The 25,793-nt window shown below is 39.5% G+C and overlaps 1 protein-coding gene across 1 annotated transcript in view; it reads right to left on the reverse strand.

The window, feature by feature from the left end:
* The window catches only part of LOC122793654 (C-factor-like), a 309,477-nt gene that overhangs the window by 208,072 nt on the left and 75,612 nt on the right, over positions 1 to 25,793 (reverse strand). The window contains exon 3 of the mRNA XM_044061871.1: positions 24,924 to 25,111. Coding sequence (XP_043917806.1) covers positions 24,924 to 25,111 — 188 coding nt within the window. The remainder of the gene's footprint in view (positions 1 to 24,923; positions 25,112 to 25,793) is intronic.

Genomic DNA, 25,793 nt, shown 5'->3' on the forward strand with positions numbered 1-25,793 from the left:
CAGTAATACATTTCCTTTACAACTATGTCATTATTACTTGTATATGGTGTGGCAAAAAATTAGCTTACATAAAGGAAGACAGAATAAGTGCATCACAGAAGTTTTATTAGGAATTTAACATGAAGTCAAACTGACTCTTAAAAATATTACATTTGCAACAAAACTATTTGTAATGGTTGCTGCATAAGTCAACTATAATCTGTGTAAATTATGTTAAGCATAACAATAACAATAGTTAATTTAAACTTCAATTGCATAGGTATGGTGAGCACAATATTTATTTAAAAAATGCATGACTAATCACATATAATTATTATGTGTGTAAGACCATATGTCATGTAAAGTATAAATGGCACCTACCGCAATATGTTTTACTAATATCATAAAACGTCATGCTTTATGAAGTATAATTACATAAAAATACTGGCTTTTATGTATAAATCCAATAACATGAGAAGTGAAAATCACATACATACATGCATGTCTCCCCGATCATGCTGAGATTGTTACACTTCAACTTATGAGTTAAAAACTTTAGTTTTTCTGTGGTACTGACAGCTAATAAGCAATATTTAAGATTTTAGCCTTATCTGTAGTCATGGGTTTAATTTCTAGGTGGTATTACTCAGACTTTGCATTTTGTATTTCTCACCAAGCCGGTGATTCAAAACATTTTAACTCTAAACAATACGGATTAGAATCAACATCATAAAGCATTTGATGATTTTACAGTGGAACATGTGTAAGCATGGTCAGTGTCACACATGGCCAATTTTTCACTGCCATATTTCACACCTCCATTGTATTTTAAATGAATCATTCCCAATTTCAATGCCAGGCCATTCTTGTGGTTTCAATTGTGCAAATGTAGCCTGGCAAGGTTGTGCATCATTGTGTAAAGGCTAGTACATGTAAGGGCAGCACAGTTGTATAGCGGTTAGCATTATCACCTCCCAACAAGACATTCTCAGTTTCAGTTCTCGGCTGGAATGTCTTCTGTGCAGAGTCTGCATGTCCTCCCAGCATTCGCATGGGTTTCCATCAGGTGCTCTGGTTTCCTCCCACATTCCAAAAATATGCAGTAGGTGGATTGGACACTCTAAATTGTCCCTAGATGTGAGTGTGCATGTGAGGATGCATGTGGTACACCCTCCGAGGAAGGTTGGGCCTTGGACTAACAACCTGAGCCGCGAAAACCTGTAACTGATACAGAAAGAATGAATGCTGAAAGGTGCCAGTTGCTCAATGTACCACATGATGCGTAACGAGAGAGTGAGTACATGTGAGATCTGAATTGGGAGCCCATTCAGGCACATAGTTTTAGGTGTTATTCATAAGACATGGCATGTGAAGGTGAGGGTGGTACTCCATTTAGAGCTGAAATGTGTGATGGTGAGGAGTCTATGATCTTTGTGGCACTCTTTATAAAGCATTATAGCTGTAAACTACTACAGGAGGACTATACTGGGTCACTGTACAAGACTAAGGCTTGGGATGGCTTGCCCAAGGCTGTCTCCAGAGCAAATGGCATTCTTCCACACACTGGGAAACAATGCTGTCACCATTATAGTGACATGAAGAGGCACAAGCAGGACCTCCTGTGCCAACGGGAAGCTGAATTTAGGAACTGGAAACACCTCTGAGTTGTGTAGGTATAGTGACCCATCACTAGTAAATAATATATCATGGGCTGGCCAGGGAATACAGTTATACATTATGCTTCTTTTTCATCTGTTTTCTATTCCGTACAGCTGCTGAAGAGATCACCCAGAATAGAAAGGCACATCAGGAAAGATTGACTCACCTCAGAGAGGCACAAGTAAGTATGCATCAGGTATGAATGCAAGCAAGATCATAGTACCTCTGCAATGTAGTTAATCTTAACAAATTTCTGACCATTATTCCATATCAGCTTGAGTAGGCATACCTATTCCATGTATCAACATTTACCTTTTATTATAGGACAGTGTGCAAAACTTATTTACTGCAATATTAACTAACATTAAAATTTTTATTTTTGCAATTGAATATATATAGATATATATATATATATATATATATATATATATATATATATATATCATATATGCCATAGTCAACTAACTGCATATTGTTTCTAACAGTATTGAAAGTGAAACTGATGTATTTTGTGTCACATAAATACCTTTACATCATATCTAGGTGTGGCGATGTTCAACAGTAGTTATGTGTTATATTTGCTTATATATACTGAAAAATTCATCTGAGATGGCATCAATATTATTATGTTTTCTCTCCCCAACCTTATAGCTATTTCTTTGTGGCAACATTGCTGCTGCAACACAAATGACCATAAGAACAGGGGACTAGACTGACCATTGTGGTTCAGCCCAACATACCTTAACAGGTAGCTGCAGCAGCACCACCACAGGCTGCATAGATGCCCAGCACATCTGGGTCACAACCTGTCAGTGTGTTGCGTCCACAAGTCCTGTACTACCTGGTCCACCTATGTCAGGTAGCTTTGCCTGGCTGCTGATGCAGTGGTACCCATTAGCAGTAGTACTGGAGGTAGTGATTTGGTCACCCATCAAGAGCTGACATGACTGGTGAGAATATCATGGAGAGTGGCCTTGGTGACTGAATCAGCATAGTAGAAAAGTTCCTGCATCAAACTGCAAAGTTGATGTCACATCCAGCACTATCCCAGGTATCTGCAACAGAAGACAGTGATAACAATTCTGAGGAGAGGATTAGATTCTCACCCTGTTCAAGCTGGATGTACAACTGATGTCTGCTACCTATCTCTGATCATGGAGTCCCTTAACGTTTTGTGTCCATTACCACTGCTGAAGGTCTTGTAAGGCCAGTATGATTGTGCCTGCTTCCTAATGCACTCAATATACCTATTCCTCTTATTTCTAACCACTTTCCCCAACAGTCTTCTCTGCAAAAAATAAAAAAATGAGCACCTGTCCCACATAAAACTTTACATCCCATACATAGCTCTCCAACTTTAGGTATGTGTCTGCTTAACACACTTGGTTGGGTCCAGTTGGGCATACAACAATCTTCTGTTGGTGGCACTCAGCCCTGGTTTGGTGACTAAATTAATCAAATTCTTGTTACAAGTATACATTCATGTTGTAAAGACGTAGATAAATACCCTACTCTCCTACTCACCATCATGCATGCACCTTCCATTATTCGTTCCCCTGTGTTCTTCTCTCTGTTTGCCATCAATTTTCACTATTGTGCTATCAACCTCTTTTCACATGTTTAATCTGGTCAAAATAAAAACAAATTACATGCAACACATATGGCCAGAAATGGCCCATTTAAAAATGCTTAATTTTTTGTCCTCAACATCTCACGCCAATTCTGAGTGACTGTAAATGGCATTTTATAACCTATGGCAAAAAACTGGTGAGTTTTACCCTTTGACCACACTAGCATGGTTATAGTCACACAAATGTGCATAGACCCACTGTATTATAGACATACAGACTGATAGTACTATTGTAAGACAGTTACGCTAACATATTAATTAGGCTGCTGGATGTAATGTACACTTAATGGGATGTTACAATTGTCATTACTGTGATGAAGCCTGATGTCTACATTCATCTTTGCTTCAGTCTGTCACTGTCCCTTCAAATGTGTATTTTTAAGTTTATGAAGTCTGAGTTCCTATGTGGTGTGCTGAGGTAATGCTCAGGTCTGCAGACTGCTTTTTTGTAGAATGTAAAGGGTTCAAAAACAAAAGTATGTCAAGCAATTGTTTACTTTTTATATTACTATTGTGTAACTCTTGGCTACATGTAGTATTAACTCACCATTACCCTGCTTCTGTCTTCATCACCTTGCTGCCTGTTGGAAACATTTTACTGTACAGAGCATGACATAATAATTATGATGACAAATCTAAGCATCACACAACACAAAGAGGGCCATAAACAAAAATCTTTCTATGTCTCCATCCCTGCCTCCTAATCTCTCTCTCTCTCTCTTCCCTCTTCTGTGTCATCAGTCTTTGGTGTCAGCATTTGCATGATGCCTGACACTGAGCAGCAACAGTAACTGGCAGTAAATGGCAGATTACACCTGCATTAGTCTGCTGCCCCTTGTGCTACTGTGCTTATCCTCACTACAGAGATACAGACTGATAGCATTATGAGGAAACATTTATTATCATATGCTGAACAGGCTGCATAGTTGAATGCACATCATATGTTACAACTGCAACTTCTGTAATGAAGTACGCTGCACACAAACTTCCTTGCTTCATAGTGTTTCCATAGTCTGGGATTCCACCAGCATTAACAGGCTTGGTCCCTCTTGTGTTTCATTACCAGGCCCAAAATATTCATGCCATCCCAGAAATAACTGCCAGAGATTTGACACAATCAAGGCTTTATGTGTTAACAAGCACAGAACACTAAGCACATGTGAAAAATATTGCTGCTATACAGACATACACGATGATAGGATGAAGTAAGTGTGAGAATGTTCCTTCAAATTTTCACTAATGTCTTGTTGCAGCTTAATTCACCCCAAATGATTATTTTGTAATATGTCAATGTTAGGGCAGCTAATAAATCAAAAAGCTCTTAAAATAATTATTTTCTATTATGAAGGAATTCAGACTTTCTCAGGTGGTTACTTCCATGACCCATATTTTCAGGCATACTCTGGACTTGGCCTTGTTGTTGTTTCTGCCAGGACCTTGGAGAAGTCACAGAAGGCAGTATTAGGATACTACTACAAGACCATGAGCTGCTGGCACTTCTTTAGTGTTAGGTACTGCTATGGTAGGGAAGGAGTGCTATTGTGGGATCCTGACTGACAGAGTACAGTGCAAAGATGCCCTACTAATTGTGGTTGGGTGTCTATGCTGTCCATGATAAGAGGGCAAAACGTATACATCCTGACTTTGGTATGAAGTTTACACCTTTCTGGGAATCCTAAAAAATGGCCACCATAGGTATGTACACTACCCCAACTATGGACACACTACATGTTTGACCTCTGATTATGCCATTTAAAATCCTTTGCAATGGAGGTGGTGTGTGCCACCAAAGACCTCATGAGACCAATCGTAAAGGTATTTCTGGACTCCATGTTCTTCTGAGCTGATGATAGAACTGGGTAGCATCCTCCCAAATGCTGCAAAACATGGTGGTCAACTGCATGTTCTACTGTGTAGCAGACGATTGTGTCAGGATGAAATTTTTGACACCTGCTGATCTATCCCAAATGTTGACAATATGTCAGGGGCCATCTGTGATGTTAGTGCTATCTGGCATCTCTGCAAAGCTGAACTTTGTTGGGAATACCCATATATGATGCAGGGTGCTGACCTGCCATAACAGCCATGGTGAGGAGGGGATGGAATCTGCTGGTGCTCCATCCCATGGGAGCACCTTCTGATTACTGGTGTCATGAGCACTCTAACTGTATAGCAATGGGTTCGTCTTTGGGTGTGGCTTTATATTTATCCTGTAAAGAGGGTGCATGACCACCCAGGATTGGAACAGGCAGTGTCACTCTGTTGTCTGACTGTGTCTCTGGTGTAAGTGCTTCATCATCCTCATTGATCCTTGCATATATACCTGTATCAACTCTTTTGTCCTGCTCCTGTCTCTATATACACAACCACTGCATTAATCTGTCCTCTGATTGCACAACATGGAAATGCCATAGTGAATAAAATTATATGGGCTGCATCTGTGATGTGGCATACATGATAGGGGTGTTCAAACAACATCTAATGTACAGTATTACCAAACCCTGTTATCTCACCTCTGCAGTATTCCATATGTTTCTGTGATGACAAATAGGCAATAGGATGCTATGGTCAAACTACAATGTCTGTGTGCATTACTGCTATGATAACATCTAATATATATATATATATATATATATATATATATATACACACACACACACACACACACACACACACACACACACACACACACACACACACACACACACACACATATATGCAGTGGCGGCTGGTGACTTCAAATCAAAGGGGGGCTGCAGGAGACAGCTGAATGGGTGGGGCCAAGGGGTGTGGCCAACTAGAAAGGGGAGGAGCTATGCTCAAAACCACAAAAACTAACTTTAATTAAATACGCTGCCCTGGGTGGCAAACCATCATTATGAAAGTCCAGTCAAGACAAAAATAAGTGTAGAAGAATAAAAATATTTCAATGCATTGGCTGCATGACAGCTTACTTAATATCTAGATGGAAACAAAAGGTTGTGAGGCATGAAAAAAAAATTACTTTTTAAATACATTACTGGAATGCCAGTCAAAATCAAGTACAAGAAAAACCAGAAGCACTCAACTCAAACCACTTCTCCTTGCACTGCAGTTCTAATTATAATTTATATTCAGCTTTATTAAAGTACCAAGTAACATGCTGAAAGTAGAAATCTCTGTGATGCCCCCACTTGTAAAAATGTTTCTTATCCAAAAAAGACCTGATGCCTGACAACTATCTACTTGTTTCATGGGGAAAACATGTAAGTAAAAATGAAAAGCAAACAAGAAACAAGCTCAAGATACATTGCTTAAAGGATTACTGTACAGGTTATGGACCACACATGATTGGCATTCTGTTTAGTTTACGGGTAAAGTCTGTAGAGATGACTGGAAGTCTCCAACAAGTGTAATGAGCTTTTAAAATAATGGAATCCTGTCCTTTAATACCCAAGGCTTATACATTATCTAGTCAAGTATTCTCTGCATGGCAACAACAGAAAGGCTTTCAATGTTGGCAATTCTTTAACAGTATGCTTATTAAAGCTTACTTGCATCTTACGATCTCAGACAAGCTTACCTTATGGTCATTAAAGCATTGCTACTTAAACACAGAGCAACAGGCACTTTGAGTAATAAGCATAAATCAACAGTACAAAAATATGACAGAAACCAGACCTTTATGCAAAATCAAGGACAGATGAAAAGCCACTGTAGTACTTGTGTCTACCTTGAATGGGGGGGGGGGGGCACACTGCACATTTACACTGCATAACTACTCCTTGCCTTGCTTGGACACATCCAGAGTCACTACATGGTGGAGTGGGGTGCAACAAGTATGTCACAATTTGAAATGTCTCTGGCGGACTGTGATGGCCCTGACACATGTCTCATACCTCTCAACCTCAGAGCAAGAAATCTGGACAAAGCCATACACAGAAGTGGGACAAATGCCCAAAAATAAGGACAATTTTTAAATATTGCTCTAATAAACTTAGAAAGATAATAGAATAGGTCTTGCATTAGTATGACTTTTCTGAAGGGTATAAAATCTGAAACTCAAATGTCTGTCATTATTTTCTAACTTCAGTCTTTAGTGATTTGTCACTAATTTGCCAAAAAACACAATTTTATGAAAAATGGACCAAATGTGATGCAAAAATATAAAATAGCCACACAATACAGCTGGGAACCTGTCAAAGAAGGGACACTTTAATATTAGTACTGCTAACTTGAGCAGCTGACAAAATAAAAGAATCTACATGCATTTCAAGTAATCTAGAACTTTGATTATTACAGTTATTTCTTAATTGTAAACCCTCCATGTTTTCTTCCAAAATTGCTATTTTGTGGAGGGATTATTAGGGGGAAGAGCAACATTTTGAGCCAAAATCGGGGACAGTTGAGAGGTTGGCTATGCCTAATTCTATAAAGCAATTTATTTGAATGTACCTCTCAACCTGTTAATGCAGTAAATCTGAACAAGGCCAAATATATTGGGGGAACATATAAACAGTACTAAAAATTGCTCTTGTATAAACTGAGACAGTTGATAGAATAACAGTTCTTACTTTAGCATGCATTTTTCTGAAGGTTATGACGTCTGAAACTCAGTGTATCATTACTTAGTGACTTAATTTCTAAATGATTTGCCAGAAAACTACAAATTTTATGAAGAGTAAACCAAAAATAAGAAGCAAAAATCTATTCATTCTTTGAAAATCTGGACAGTTGGGAGGTATAGTTCAGCTGGGCCTGTCTGAGTTTGCTGCCCTTCCCCCCTGACAAAATCATGGTTGAATGGAGCCTCTGCAGCTATTCCAATGAACCATTACTTGGCTATTTCACTCCATTTACCATAAACACTAATGTGCATACTGCTTTACTTCTATGATGAGTTGGACTTCATTTGAAAGTTTTATTTTGTATTTTACAGCACAAACACTAAGTCATCTACTAAATAAAGCAATGCAGTCTCACAATGAAAACTTAGCATTAAAACTTCTCTGCCCTTGAAACTCACATTCATTGAAACAGCATTGAAACCCACATTCAAAGAAAATACATTTTGCCAGTGGCGGATAAAGATTAATTTTGGGCTGTTTTCAAATCATAGGCCCCTTGCATATGAAACATACATGTGCTCTTTGATACACCTTCCTCGTTGTACTAAATTATATTCCTTGTACAATATATTACAGTTGTTAGAGGGCGTTTTAAATTTGTTTTGAACATTTTTCTAGTAAGCAATGAAACAAAATGCATGCACCCATAATGACAAAACTGCCCAGTTCAGAACATTTATCATAAAAGTCTACTCAGACTTCCACAGTCCACCATTATCAGTAAATATGCACAATTCTACAGTCCACCATTATCAGTAAATATGCACAATTCTACAGTCCACCATTATCAGTAAATATGCACAATTCTACAGTCCATTATCAGTAAATATGCACAATTCTACAGTCCATTATCAGTAAATATGCACTATCTCTGAAGAAGTAAAAGTCATCTAAATAATTCCACATTAAAGAAATCTGTAACTAATGAAGAGGTTGCTGCTAGCAAACACCTTTATATTTCATGGTTTCATCGAAAAATAAAGTGTCTGTTGCCCCTCAGGAATAAATTGCCTATATTACATTAAAAAATGATAAGCTAGTAATATTGCAAGAGGAAATGGATGGCAAACTGATAACAGACTCTTAGTTAGTATCTTCACCAAGGAGAACATTCTCACTACGGCAGCATCCACCCCTTGTGGGAGTAGAACCCACAGCCTTCTGCATCAAAGGCAAGTACACAACCTGTTGTGCTATTAACAAGGCAAACCAACTTCACTTAAGCAACACTAAACTTCTGTTCCCCTGCAGCTCTCAGCTCCTTGTAAAATCTACTCAATACTCAACTTCACAGCACAAGAAAACTGGAAAAAGCCAAAATGTATTGGGGGGGGGTCAAAAGCCCAAAACCAGGGACACAAACATTGCTTGTATAATCTTGGAAAGTTGCTAGAACCATACATTTTACTGCCAAGCTCCCTGTGCAAAACAGAGCAACATACCACTACGCCAAATCAGCTGCTTTGTAAAAGAGGAAGACTGAAACTTAAATGGCTATAATTTAGTGAATTCAGTTCTCACCATAGCTGTCAACCTTTTAGTACAAAACACCAGGACAAACCCAGTAATGAGGGAATACAGCCCTCAAACATTCAGTGAATTCAGTTCTTGCCATAGCTGTCAACCTTAGCACAAAAAACCTGGACAAAGCCAATAATGGGAGGATACAGTCCCAAAAATAGGGACAAATTTCAAATATTCATCTTATAAACTTAGAAAATTGCTAGAATAAAAGGTTGTGTTACGGTTGTGTTACTATGTATTTTCTGAAGAACATGAAGTCTGAAATTCAAATGCCTGTCAATTTTATTGCTGACAGAATAAAAACAATTTTCAGCAGAGACCCAGGGAGAAATACTGCAGACACGTCTTTGTAAAATGACAGGGCACCAGAGCAAATCCACACAAACACAGGGAGGAGATGCAGACTCCACACAGAAGGCACCCCAGCCAAGAATCAAACCAGAAAACCTATAGCTGTGAGGCAACAATACTACCACTGCACCATCAAATATGCAAGGACTTAAACATTCAGAAACCTGAAGTCTGAAATTCAAATGCCTGTCAATTTTATTTAACATTTGTTAATCAGGACAGTCTGACTTGGAACAAAAAAATTTCAGCAGAGGCCCAGGAAGAAATAATGCAGACATGTCTTTGTAACATGGGAGGACACAAAAGCAAACCCACACAAACACAGGGAGAAGATAAAGACCCCACAAAGAAGGCACCCCAGCCAAGAAGCAAACCTGAGAACCTGCAGCTGTGAGGCAACAATGCTACAACTGCACCATCAAAAATCAAGCATTGCAACATTTACAAACCGCAGATATTATGAGGAACAGATCAGATCAAATATGAGGCAAAAATCTGCAGTTTTTTTTCACAAATGGTGGTGGGTAGGGAATTCAGGTCTTTAACACCTGCATACATGGTACAGGGTTCAAGCCTGAGGTATTCCCTACCACACACACACACACACCTGTAGTAGCAAACCACAAAAACTAAATATACTGCACTGGGTGCCAAACAGTCGTCATGAGAGTCCAATCAAGACAAAATGAAGTGTAGAAGAATAAAAATATTTCAATGCATTGGCTGCATGACAGCTTAATATCTAGATGGAAACAAAAAATGTTGTGAGGCATGAAAAAATAAATTACTTTTTTTAAATACATTAATGGAATGCCAGTCAAAATCAAGTATAAGAAAAACAAGCAGCACTCAACTCAAACTGCTTCTTGCACTGCAGTTCTAATTATAATGTATATTCAGCTTTATTAAAGTAACAAGTAACATGCTGAAAGTAGAAATCTCTGATGCCCCCACTTGTAAAAATGTTCCTTATCCAAAAAAAGACCTGCTGCCTGACATCTACTTGTTTCATGGGGAAAACATGATCAAAGTAAAAAATGAAAAGCAAACAAGAAATAAGCTCAAGATACATTGCTTAAAAGGATTACTGTACAGGTTATCGACCACCTGATTGGCATTCCGTTTACGGCTAAAGCCTGCAGAGATGACTGGAAGTCTCCAAGTGTAATGAGACTCTTAAAATAATGTAATTCTGTCCTTTATTACAAATACTGGCATATGCATTTCAATACCCAAGGCTTATACATTATCTAGTTAAGTATTCTCTACATGGCAACAGAAAGGCTTTCAATGTTGGCAATTCTTTAACAGTATGCTTATTAAAGCTTACTTGCATCTTGCAATCTCAGCCAAGCTTACCTGATGGTCATTAAAGTATTGCTACTTAAACACAGAGCAACAGGCACTTTGAGTAATAAGCATAAATCAACAGTATAAAAATATGACAGAAACCAGACCATTCTGTAAAAATCAAGGACAGATGAAAAGCCACTCTAGTACTTGTGTCTACCTTAGATGGGTGGGATTCTCTGCACATTTACACTGCATAACTACTATTTGCCTTGCTTCGACACATCCAGAGTCACTACATGGGGGAGTGGGGTGTAACAAGTATGTCACAGTTTGAAATGTCTCTGGCTGACTTGTGATGGCCGTGACACATTTGTCATACCTCTCAACCTCAGAGCAAGAAATCTGGACAAAGCCATACAAAGAAATGGGACAAAGGCCCAAAAATAAGGACAATTTTTAAAATATTGCTCTTATAAACTTAGAAAGCTAATAGAGGTCTTGCATTAGTATGAATTTTCTGAATGGTATGAAATCTGAAACTCAAATGTCTGTCATTATTTTCTAACTTCAGTCTTTAATTATTTGTCACTAATTTGCAAAAAACACAATTTTATGAAAAATGGACCAAAAATGTGATATGAGATATAAAATAGCAACACAATACAGCTGGGAACCTGTCAAAGAAGGGACACTTTAATATTAGTACTGCTAAATTGAGCAGCTGAGAAAATAAAATAATCTACATGCATTTCTGAAATAAAAGTAATCTGATTATTACAGTTATTTCTTAATTATAAACCCTCCATGTTTTCTTCCAAAATTGCTATTTTGCGGAGGGATCATTAGGGGAAAAGCAACATTTTGAGTCAAAATCAGGGACAGTTCAGAGGTTTGGCTATGCCTAATTCTATAAAGCAATTTATTTGCATGTACCTCTCAACCTGTTAATGCAATAAATCTGGACAAGGCCAAATATATTGGGGGAACATATAAACAGTACTAAAAATTGCTCTTGTATAAACTGGGACATAAATCTGGACAAGGCCAAATATATTGGGGGGAACATATTAACAGTACTAAAAATTGCTCTACTATAAACTGGGACAGTTGATAGAACAGGTCTTACTTTAGCATGCATTTTTCTGAAGGTTATAAAGTCTGAAACTAGGTGTGTCATTATTTAGTGACTTAATTCCTAAATGATTTGCCAGAAAACCACAAATTTTTTATGAGGAACAAACCAAAAATAAGAAGCAAAAAATCTATTCATGCTTTGAAAATCTGGACAGTTGGGAGGTATAGTTCAGCTGGGGCTATCTAAGTTTGCCGCCCTTCCCCCTCACAAAACCATGGTCGAATGAAGCCTCCCTGCAGCCATTCCAATGATCCATTACTTTGCTATTTCACTCCATTTACCATAAACACTAATGTGCATACTGATTTACTTCTATGATGATTTGAACTTCATTTGAAAGTTTTATTTTGCATTTTACAGCACAAACACTAAGACATCTGCTAAACAAACTTGGCATTAAACCTTCTCTGCCCTTGAAACTCACATTCATTGAAACAACATTAAAACCCACATTCAAAGAAAATACATTTTACCGTGGCAGATAAAAATTAATTCTGGGCTGTTTTCAAATCATAGGCCCCTTGCATATGAAACATACATGTGCTCTTTGATACACCTTCCTATTGCTTTGAACATTTTTCCAGTAAACAAAACAAAACTGTCCAATTCAGAACATTTCCATCATAAAAGTCTACTCAAACTTCTACAGTCCACTATTATCAGTAAATATGCACAATTCTACAGTCCACCATTATCAGTAAATATGCACAATCTCTGAAGTAGTAAAAAAGTCATCTAAATAATTCCACGTTAAATAAATCTGTAATGAAGAGGTTGGTGCTAGCAGTCACCTTTATATTTCATGGTTTCATCGAAAAATAAAGTGTCTGATGCCCCTGTGGAATAAATTGCCTAAATTACATTAAAAATAAGCTAGTAATCTTGCAATAGGAAATGGATGGCAAACTGATAACAGGGTCATAGTATCTTAATTTTCAGTACGGCAGCATTCACCCCTTATGGGAGTAGAACCAACAACCTTCTGCATCAAAAGCAAGTACACAACCTTTTGTGCTATTAGCAATGTAAGCTGACTTAGCATCATCAGCACTAAACTTCTCTTCCCCTGCAGCTCTCAGCTCCTTGTAAAATCTACTCAATACTCAACTGCATCTCAACCGCAGCACAAGAAGTCTGGAAAACAAATTTATTGGGATGGGTCAAAGGGCAAAACCAGGGACACATTAAACATTGCTTGTATAATCTTGGAAAGCTGCTATAATAAAATGCTGTTACCACCATACATTTTACTGCCAAGGTCCCTGTGCAAAACAGTCAACAGCAACATACCACTACGCCAAATCAGCTGCTTTGTGAAAGAGAGGAAGACTGAAACTTAAATGGCTATCATTTAATGAATTCAGTTCTTGCCATAGCTGTCAACCTTAGCCCAAAAAACCTGGACAAAGCCACTAGCAGGGTATTACAGTCTCAAAAATAAGGACAAATTTCAAATAGCCATCTTATAAACTTAAAAAATTGCTATAATAAAAGGTTGTGTTACTATATATTTATTGCTAGAATAAAACGTTGTTTTACTATGTATTTTCTGAAGAATATGAAGTCTGAAATTCAAATGCCTGTCAATTTTACTTCTGACGAACAAAACAATTTTCAGCAGAGGCCCAGGGAGAAATACTGTAGACACATGTCTTTGTAAAATGGCAGGACACCACAGCAAATCCACACAAACACAGGGATAAGATGCAGACTCCACACAGAAGGCACCCCAGCCAAGAATCAAACCAGAAAACCTATAGCTGTGAGGCAACAATACTGCCACTGCACCATCAAATATGTAAGGAACTAAACATTCAGAAGCCTGAAGTCTGAAATTCAAATGCCTGTCAATTTTATTTAACATTTGTTAATCAGGACAGTCTGACTTGGAACAAAAAAAAACAATTCTCAGCAGAGGCCCAGGAAGAAATAATGCAGACATGTCTTTGTAACATGGGAGGACACAAAAGCAAACCCACACAAACACAGGGCGAAGATACAGACCCCCCCCTCACAAAGAAGGCACCCCAGCCAAGAAGCAAACCTGAGAACCTGCAGCTGTGAGGCAACAATGCTACCACTGCACCATCAAATATCAAGTATTGCAACATGTATAAACCACAGATATTATGAGGAACAGTTCAGATCAAATATGAGGCAAAAATCTGCAATTTTTTTACAAATGGTGGTGGGTAGGGAATTCAGGTCTTTAACACCTGCATACAAGGTACAGGGTTCAAGCCTGAGGTATTCCCTACCACACCACCATGAGCCTAACCACCAGTATATTGCACCAGGGGCATTTTCACACACACACACACACACACACACTCTCCCCCCTGTACACTTACCTGGTCCTGTAGTACATCCCTGTCTGCACACCACCATAACTCCAGGTCCCTGTCCGCAGAATCACCACCACTACTTCCATAAATCCAGGTCCAAAACCCCCGACGAGTGCAGCTGAAAGCCCGCGCAAATCTGACCTTGCCCTTGCCCGTCGCGAGATCTTACCCTGCAGCAAGCTCCAATCCAGACCCGAGATCCTTCTCCTGACTGCCGACCTTGCAGTCCGACCCCGACGCGTTTCCCCAGCGAGTTCCCAGGCAGTCTATGCAGTTTAAAACTGCATAGACTTGTGGGAGCGCTCCTGTCCACGTGTCTCTATCAGGACTGCTGCTGAGACAATCTGCGCATGCTCCATGCTCCAGACTGTCTCAGCAGCAGTCTGGACTAGTGCGCATGCGCGAAGTCCGCGAAATTTTAAAATATTTTTTTCTTATTTTTTTCTTTTTATTTTTTTTATTTTGTTAATTTGAAGTTGAGGGGGCTGCAGTCCGGCAGTCCAATAGCACGGGCCGCCCCTGCATATATGTTTTGCATACCTGTTGTATGTCAAATTGAAACACATGGCAGCTGGACCACCCCCGCACCAGAACTTTTTGTATTTATGACTGTATTTGTTTCTCCACTAAAGCTCCTCCACATATCTTAGAGTAATAGAACCTGTGAGTGGCCAAACTCTCAGCCTCTATCTGCCATGCCTTTGTCTTGCCACAACCAGTCATGGCAGTGAAATATCTACAACATTGCTTCAGTGTGCATTTACACTCACATACAGCACTGATGTCATGGACCTGTGACTGCCATACTTGCTAATGCAGAGGCTTGCCATCATCCCCTTTCACTAGCAAATGTCACACATGGGCTCTGAGTGTCTGGGCAGGATTTCATTCTAAACAGTGCTGAAGTTATTCAGCCTCTGCTTACCAACATGCCCTACCGACGTGATGACACGAGTGAGCACAAGATAAGGTAATTATACAGTCTACAAAGACAACAATGGTTTACATGTCAGCTATTGAAAAACAGGCAACAAATCTACACAGCTGTATAATGACTGGGACATTCTGTGTACAGATACTAGTGGTGTGCCCCAGCCTTTTCTGTTAAGTACTAGACATGCATAAAGGAAATATGTATGTCCTACATGGTGGGCTGCCATGTTACCCTTAATCCACTGACCATACATGGAGTATACAGATGAAGGGGATGTGTTCCCTATGTACGCATCCAATAATATTTATAAGGAAGATGTTTCAATTTTGTTAAATCATACATACAAAATAACACAGTACTATCTCAACTTAAACTCTGCTATAGTCTTTCATTTACTGTCCCCTTCAGCCCACTTTTCCTTAGCCAAAAATGCTCTTCTCCCTAAACTGGAATGCAATTTTCCTCTGATTACGTTTCACTCAGCACAAAATTCCCAAAGACTTCAGATCACCTAAAATAAAATTTGCAGATCTGCCCTCCTTACTGACAGCTGATCTCACCGTTGTAACCTCCTACAATGTCTAAACTGGCTTGCAGTCATCAAAACATCAACTTATCTTCTAGGCACTCTTATTCACAGATACTAAACAATGGCTATTACATAATTTTGGAACAGAAACTATCCGTCCAAGCTCAGTAAGAACATCTTAACCCAAAGAAGTGCCCATGTGAAAGCTATAACATGAAGTAGACATCCATATAAAACAGTTACTTGAAAATGTGCCTTCTCTTGACTAGACCTGGCATTATGGAACAGAATCTTACATGAATTAAATGATTGGAATCTTTTCCTGAGTTGAAAAAGGCCTTCTCTGAATACTTTACAAGGAAACTAAGTGTAAGTGAATTAGGGACAACGGTTATCCTCCCCATTTGTTACAAAACAGCATAATACCTCATGCAAGACAGTCACAGTAAAATGTTGAATTCTATCAGCATGCTACATAAAGCATGACAGTCTTTCCCTGCTTATCTTAAATGTTGTCCTGCTTGTTTCCTGAAATGCTGAAATTTGAAATTTTATGTTTACATTTCAAATATGTAAACAACTTTGGTTTTCTTGTTAACCCTATATCTTGCAACATTTTTCTGTACATAAGACTGTAACAAGCATCTGGCTCTGCAACAAGCATGTGTTTGTTTCAAGATCCTTTACAAAGATTTCCTCTTGTATTTGTTCTTATGTACTGCATGCTACTTGAATATTCTCATAGTTTGCTTTTGGTTCTATACTTTTTGGTCATGGCTAACAAGGCTCTTTGAACCAACCCATCTTCCCTGTTACCATGTATTAAGTAATACACAGATAGATAGATAGATAGATAGATAGATAGATAGATAGATAGATAGATAGATAGATAGATAGGTAGATAAATACATACAGTAAATAAGATAGTTTTTAACATTTGCATAAACCCAAAACTGCCCTGCCATTCCCAGTCCCTAAACCTAAAATTCCTTTCTAGTTTTCTAACCCTACAGTCCCTTACTGCTTCCTAAACCTAAAGCCCCCCAAACCCAAAATCCAACTACCAGTCACTGCCTGAAACCCTCGTCTATGTCCTAGCCCCTTCCCACTCCCTCCCCATGGCTGAAAGGCTTACCTTGCTCAAACCTGGCTTTTGTATTCAGGTTAGATGGTGAAGCTCCACTCTTTCTGCATGGCTTCTGAACTTCTCCCAAGCATGCAGACAAGTTTGAGCACAAGCAGCCATGTGAGATAGAAGATGCCCAAGTGTCTGGCTATGAGACAGTGCTCTCTCAGCACGTGAGATGCAGGCGCTTGTAGTAGGTTTGTGTACACGGCCTTAACACTAGACTGTACTCATTCTGTTTCTGTTAATACTGTGCATAAAACAACACATGTAAAACAAGCTGTTGTATGCAATGACTGCATAGTCTGTTATTCATTACAGCATGGCCTGGTTACCAGTGTCACTACCTAAACACCACCAAATGCCCTCTGACAACTAAGCTAGCCTGGAACATGTGAATTTTCTCATTTTATTTGTAATGTTGTCAGAGGTGATATAATTTCTTTTTCTTAAATGCTGCAAGTCCTGTAATGCCTAATGCAGATGCCGCACTTGTAGACAGCATCCGCACCACTGTGCATTCACGAACAACTTGAGCAAAGCAGTCAGTGGTACAACTTGAGCACATGCTTTGCTCTACACCTGATCTCTTGCACTTTTCTTTGCTCTATAATCTCACATTTCATCACCTCCTTGTACTACTCATTTTGATTATGATCTGTTGCCTGTGAAATTCTGCCTCACTACTACATTCTAATATCTCAGGAAACTGGCATTTGCCTTCTTCCTGTGCAGGGCTTGCATTGATATGAATACTGGTTTATGTGTATGTAACATTTATTCGCTACTTCTACTTCTGCTTCTGTTACTGGTACATTCAGTTCCCCATTTTTTTTTTTGCTAGCTAGGGCAGGATGTTAATTCAAATGGACTTGCTTTCAGGTTCAGCCCAGGGAAACAAAAAAATAATATCAAAAACACGGTAGGTTAACAAAACCTGACAGCTGGTAACACACAGAATTAGTTAAGCACTATTTACAAATTTTATACAGCTGGAGCAAACATAAAAACCACAACAGTTGTTACCATTTGTGAAAAAGGAAGAATCAAACAAAAGCTAGATATATTCACATATTGACAAGTTAACCCCTGTCAGAACCTGTAATTATATACTATACTATCATGTAAAGAATATTGGATTTTATGCAATTAATTCATGTAAAATGCTGTTTTTAAATAAGTGAATTATACATAAGTACTTTATTTTTTGGTGGAGTACAGTTGTGAGTATTTTAATGTAAAGCACTGAGTGTGTGCATCTCAGAGCTGTATTGATTTGATGGCTGCAATATGGTTGGCATCACTTTTTTATGTCAGATGACTTGTCATTTTCATGGTGTTTGTGACTGTGCTGGCGATCTGATGTTAGGCACATTTTGATGCACTCACCTTTTATTTAAGAAGTCTGTCTTTTTTTTTTCTTTCTTTTTACCAAATCTAAGTAGCGATGATGAGCAAGCTTGACAAAGACCAAAACCAAAAAGATTTGCCTGCCCTGGAAATCCAAATAAAGGGTGAAGCCAAAATGTTAAAAATTACTCCTTTATTCAAAGCGAGTAGATAATAGTAACAGCTGGTGTAGTCCCAAGCACAAAATAATGCCACAGCAATGCGTACGTTTTCGACTCAGTACATACAAGTCTTCTTCAGAACTCAAAAAACCAAATCTACTGCAATATGCAAAATGGCAGCAAATTCAGAGAGTGTAGAGACATCCGAAGGATTCACCAAGTTAGGTTCTTGGAAATTACACCCTGCTGATAATTCTGTATTTTATAGCTCTGAGTAGCACCAAATAACAAATCAAACAGCAGAAGATAAAGGACTGCACCACCTCCACTATATAGTATAGAAATATTTTTCCTTTACATTTTTGCTCCCATTAAGCCCTCCCCTAGTAAGCTAGGCCCATTTATAGGTTCATAGGTTCATAGGTAGGTACTATGCTATCGGCCAAAGGGCCTACGTAAGCCTAGCCAACAAGGCTCCCTGGCTTACGCCACCTAAGAAAGTTATTTTCCTGTGCCACTGTCGAACAGAGACACAGAAGTGATCCCCGGGGTGTATTTCCTATTTCCCAACCACTCATCACGATTTTTCTTGAAGAGTACTAATGAAGAACTTTGCTTGACATAGATGGGTAGCCTGTTCCAGAGTATGGGAAGTCTCTGGGACAGGAATCTATCCCTCCAGCATGTCCTGTTTATTGTGGTGACAAGGTTTAGGTCCCTAGAGCATGTAGCTCGGAGGGATTGGGATTTCTTTAGGTGTAGCATGTCCAACAGCTCTGGGTTTGACATAGCTTTATATGCTAGGCAGAGATCACCTCAGAGTAGGCGATATGCTATGCAGTAAAGCTGGAGTTTTTTGAGGCGGTCAGTGTAGGGCATTTGTTTGAGGCCAGTAATCCTCTTTGTGAGGTACTTCTGTGGCCTTTCCAGCTGCTGCAGATGTCTTGTGAGGCACATTCCAAAAGGGGCGTTGTACTCTATAATGGGTCTAATGAGTGTCGAGTACAGGGGAACAATGACCACTTTTTTCCTGGATGAGAACCCTTTTACGATGAGGTGTGTCATGTAGAAGGACTTCCTGTCTACTGTGGTGATGTAACTATCAAAGGAGAGACTACTGTCCACCTTGGTCCCAAGGTCTCTTATCACACATTCGGTGTTAAGTAGATTGTTGCCTATGTGGTTGTTCATGGGTACAGAGTATTTACCAAAGGGGATGACACTGCACTTTTTGGCATTGAGCTTCAGGCCATGCCTTTGACACCAGGCATCTGTCTTAGTGACGCCCTTCTGTAGGATGTCCACATCATTTGGGGACTTGACAATGGCTCCTAGTTTCCAGTCATCTGCGAACTTCGTTAGCCAGAGGCCTTCTGTGTTAGCCTGTACTTCAGTAAAGTAGATACCAAACAGGAGAGGTCCCGGGACGGAACCCTGTGGTAGTCCACTTGTCACTGCTTTGAGGTCAGATTTGGAATCTGCAACTTTTACAGTGTGGGTTCTGTCAGTGAGCCAGTTGGCAACCCATCTTGTGATGTAGGGATTTATACCTAGTTTAGTGAGTTTAGCTATAATTCCAGAATGGGGGATGGTGTTGAAAGCCTTGGCGAGGTCAAGATAGGCTGTGTGAACCACCTTACCCTCATCTATGGCTTTGGTGACTGCCTCAAAGAAGTCGATCAGGTTCAGGAGGCATGATCTGCCTTTCACAAACCCGAACTGGGAGGGATCCAGAGTTTGGCGGTTACCAATGTCTTTGTTTATGAGTTCCATGATGATACGTTCCATGGCCTTGCAGACCAGGCTCATCAGGCTAATAGGTCGATAGTTCCCGGGATCAGTGGTGGCTCCCCCTTTGTGGAGTGGGATAACTGTTGCTGTGCGCCATTCAGTGGGCACAAAGCCTGATGCGCGAGGCTATTATTGAACATGGTGCTTAAGTGGGGAGCCAGTTCGTTCTGAAGTTCGTGTAAAACGCAGCCTGGGATGTTGTCTGGTCCCATGGATGCTGTGTTTTTGGCTTTAGAGAGTACAGCTTTTACCTGTGTAGTTGTGATTACAGGGACTCTGCATTCTTCCTGTATATATATGGGCCCTTTAGGGGGGGGGGTGGGGTAAAGTTAGCACTGAACCTATCTGCCAGGATGTTGGCAATATCAGTTGGTTCTGTAATTTTCGTGCCGTTGTGCTGTAACTTAGAGCAGATCTGGGTGTTGCCATCGAGATTCTTGACATAGTTATAAAATGCTTTGTGGTTGTCCTTAGAATTAGTGGCAATTTTATTTTCATAGCTAGCTTTGGAGGGTCTTATAAGGGATCTCAGCTTCTTACTGAGGCTGACCAGGGAGCTCCTCCACTCATGGGATTTTACTCTTTTTTGCAACAGTTTCTTCCTTCTGTTGTACAGTTTGTTTAAGGCAGGGGACCACCAGATTGGCTTCCTTTTTTTTGGAGGATAGTGTCTTGGTTCTGTTTGGGATAGCACGATCCATGCACTCGTGTAAGTGCTTATAGAGTGCATTTGTGTAGGATTCAGCAGTTGTAACTGTATTGTCCATCTGCATGGGTGTCATGAAGTTCACCACTTCTGTCTTAAAAAGCATGAAGTTTGCTTTGGAGAAGTTTTTTACCGTGGTTTCCTTAATGGGGGTGGGGGCGGGATGTGGATATCAAGGGTGATTAGCTTATGATTGGATCGGACCAAGGAGGAGTTGACTTCAGGTTTGGAACACCGGTCACTCATGTTGGTAATGACTAGGTCTATGATATTGTTGCCCCTGGTGCGGGTGTGGCTAAGTTGATCCAGGGCATTGGAGTTTATGAATTCCAGAAAGCGTTGAGCTAAGAAGTTGGTACACGAGTAGTTTTCCCAGTTAATGGTGGGGTAGTTGTAGTCGCTCATTGTTAGGGTGTTTGGTTGAACCCTAATATTTTCCAGTACATCAAGAAAAGAGGAGTGGGAATCCTGGGTCATGGTGGGAGATCTGTAGCAAGCTACAATTTGGATTGCAGTTTTGCCCAGAGTTAGTTGCACTTGGATAACCTCGGATGCATTATGCTGAGCAATTAGCCTGGAGGTATGGATATCCTTAATGAATATGGACAAACCTCCGCCTTCGGTGTTTCCGTCCAGGTTACATGGCCGAAAAGTGTGGTATGAGTTATAGCCTGGTAGTGCAGGGGTGCTCTCTGGAGCCTTGAACCAGGTCTCAGTCACTGCACAGATATCAATGTTCTCCATTTTAAGGACCGCCTCGAGTGAGTGCATTTTGAGATTTAGACGTCTAGCATTGAGTAGCATTACCCTCAGTTTTTGCTTGCCTGTTTCTGTTACAGTGGTGAATTTGTTATTTGAACCTTGTCTAAAAAAGGCACTATAGGGGCAGCAAGAGCCTTAGCCAGTATCCAGAATTCCAATGGTGACAGGTGCAGGCCATCTGTGGCAAAGCATCGTGGTCTGTCGACCATGTCATCCCAAGCAGACAGATACTGGATCCCCTTAGAATGACACCAGCAGCTTAGCCAATTGTTGAAGTCATTCCTAATATATGAATGATGCACCTAGCATTTTTTAGGGACAACAGGCACCTAGTGAAGTCTTCATCCAGACAGTCTTGAGAGTTGTTTGTGCCCTCACTGGCACTGAAGCAACTGAGGACATCTCTTTTATGGCCCTAGTCCTACCCTTTGGTGGCTACATCAGCAGCTGTATCACTGCAGGCACCACATAAGCCCCTCAGGCCCTCACATGTTGCTCCTTTACATTTTGCAGCAAGAGCAACCATCACTGGCTTGGGAAGTCACATCCCACATCCTCCCTGTACTGCTTTGTTGCTTCACGCAAGCCTCATCTTGCTCCAGAGCATCAATGAATCAGCTAGGAGCCACCTCCCACTCCAACAATTGCCACACCCATCTTACTCTGCCAGATCCATCAGGCACAAGTGCCACTACCTGACCCTGGCTCACCAGAGTTATAGGCAGGGCTTTGCCTCTCTTCACCATAGAGTTAGCTATATAGTATCACACTAATACATAGAAACATAGCTGGTTCTTCTACCTCCCGGTACTGTTCCCCAATCTGGCACCCCTCCCCACCATTTTATCTCCCATCCCTTTCTTCATAACCATTTTTGTATTTTACTTACAACACCATCACTACTCCACATCTTATTAAACAATAATTCCTCATACCATCTATTCCAAACAATCCAAATGACACTTGCAATTATTCTATCCATATAATCTGTTTGTACATTAAATATTTCTTTATACAATCCATATATAATTCTATACACAGTGAATTTCTCAAAACATTCGGGTTTAAATTATTTCCAAACCATTCCAACTCTGTCACATTCTAATAAAGCACGCTTCATTGAGTCTTCTGCTTTATGAATATTACATAACCTTTCCTCAAGTTGCTTATATTTCATTAAACCCCTTTTACAGTAATCTTTAAAACATTAGTCTCAACATAAAAGCATTAATTTCGTTAACCATTTTTAAATCTGCTTTGCTTTCCCAGAATTGCCTTCTTAACTTATTCACTTTTCTGTTCTTACAACTTCCCATAATAGCATTTTCCTTAATTTGCTCCTATCATTGTTTTCTTGTGTTGGGTAATCCATCCCACATAATCACCCATTTTATTTATTTATTTTTTCAGTATATTCTACAATTTCTTTGCATTTTTTCTTCTTCTTCTTCTGTTTCCTCTCTAAAGTTCTCTACAGTTTTCCCACAATACTCTTCCCAATGTATTATAGTCTTTTATACTCGTGTTTTCCTAAATCCAGTATAAATGTAATGATGCCATATCAACTACTGAATTTTAACATTTTTAGTGATGCTTTTTCCACCTTTACTAGAAATGCAGAAATACTACTCATAAGAATTTTTCTAATACACAATGATTAGTCAAGTAAACATTCTTAGCATATGTTACTTTTAAAGTTTTCAGCATACTGACAACTTTCCCATCTTATTCCATCAAGTTTTGCATTGTGTCACCACCGTTTCCCTCTTTCCAACAACAACCCCATTTTAAATACTTCATTTTCTGAAAAATATACTCCTTCTGCATCACCAGTACTCCCAGATCCATTACTTTTCTTTTTATTGTAATTCCCTGCACTACCTTACTAATGCTTATTAACCCTAAACCTGTCCCTGCCTCTGCCCCAGCCCCACATCATATCTTAAAAAAACATTTTCATAACACTACCACTACACAATGCACTCAGATTCATATATAAAGCAGCATACCTGGACAACATTACCTCTAACAGTGCCCTAGCCATCACTCTAACCCTAACTTGCAAACACTTGCAGACATATTCCCATCCCTTAACACTTTACCTTTTAATATAGCCAAATGTTTTTGGCATTAAAATCCCAAACTCACACTTACCTTACCTGTATGCATTCAATCTTTCTTCTTTCAACATCTGCAGCACTTGCACAATGAGTACTCTTTAACACAAACACACACACACACACTCACACACACGCACACACACACACGTATTCTATTCATATAATCTATTTGTATGTATATACATGTGTGTGTGTGTGTGTGTGTGTGTGTGTGTGCGCGCGCGTGCATGTTTGTAGGGTCTATATTAAAAGACCAAAGAGGTGTTTCAGCGAACACCTATTGGTTGACACGTAATGAGCGAATGCACTAAAGCGCGAATGCTCAAAACAGCGATTTATTTCCCTGGGAAAGAAACCACTAGCACAAACACACACACATACACACTTTAAAACCTAGCAACGTGGGGGCCTTCACCCCCCCACCCCCTACATGGGGGGCTGTGCTCCCCACACCCCATTAACTAAATATACCAACTCCGAGATCGCACTACAGTGAGGAAAGGGGTGAACACATGGGGATGGCCAAGCAATTTTTTTCCCAGGGAAAGAAATCGCTGTTTTGAGTGTTCGCTCTTTAGTGGGTTCATTCATTACATGTCGACCAAGAGGTGTTCGCTGAAACACTTCTTCGGTCTTTTAATATAGACCCCGTTTGTATGCACTACCATAGCATAAACTCAGTTATGAATATTTCACAGTCTATAATATTTTCTTTGTAATGAATGACATATTTATTAATGTTACACTTCCCTGCTTTATAATACTTATGGTTAATTTCTGACTTTTATTTTTCATCTTCACTGATGTCATAGTTCTCTACTCCATATCATTTGTTTCATGTCTATTTATATTTAGATTGAAAAACCATTTCTGAACATATAAAGGTAAATATTGCTATAAGCAGAAAGTAGTAATTCCTACCTTAGTGACCATTAATACTCCGACTGAATTTGTTCGATAAGCTGACATCATGACTTCTACATTGACATCATTTAATGAGGCCATAGTATTTGTCCCAGCATTGTTAATAAGGCAATTCAGTCCCTCATTTCCTGTTAGACCTTCAACTTCTTTTACAGCTTTTTGAATACTGTCTTCATCATTCACATCTAGAAAAAAAGGGAAATAAAGTCATGTAAGGCATCTAGCCCCTCTCCCCAAGATCTCTGGGGTCATCTCAGCAGTTTCAAAGAAAAATTAATTTAGCCTACCACTAAATGGTGATTTGATGGTTGATGACTTTATGGTATTTTGGAGAACTTGCACCTGTCCGTGATATATAAGGGCAATGTTTAATGGCCTAATGTTTTTTTTTATAAAAACGAGAGGGTGATGTCCCCTCCTTTCCAGCTACAATGATTAATGAAAATACAAGTTTGTGTCTAGATCTAGGGATGTCATTGTCCCCCCTTTACTCAGCCCTCATTAAGCCATTCATTGAGTATAATGCCCCTTTTGGCATGTATCTGTCCAGATACATGCAACAACTGGAACACCCATTTAGATACCTTACTAAAATGATACAAGGCCTGAACAACATGCCCTGTTGCTATACTCCATATCCTACAAACTGCTAAGAGGTAATCTGTGTCTGACATACAAGGCTTCCTCTGACCCAAATACTGACAGATTTACTGCACAACTGAAAATCAAATGGCATCAGAAATTCTTGGTCTAGAGATCTAAACCTCTTTTGCAACATCAACAGGACAATTTGGAGGGACGGATATATCTTACAGAGGATACCACTACTCTGGAACAGATTCCCTATCCACATAAAACAAAATTCAT

The sequence above is a fragment of the Protopterus annectens genome, chromosome 2.part0, assembly GCF_019279795.1.
Source record: "Protopterus annectens isolate FY-2018-M chromosome 2.part0, PAN1.0, whole genome shotgun sequence".
Taxonomy (NCBI): domain Eukaryota; kingdom Metazoa; phylum Chordata; order Ceratodontiformes; family Protopteridae; genus Protopterus; species Protopterus annectens.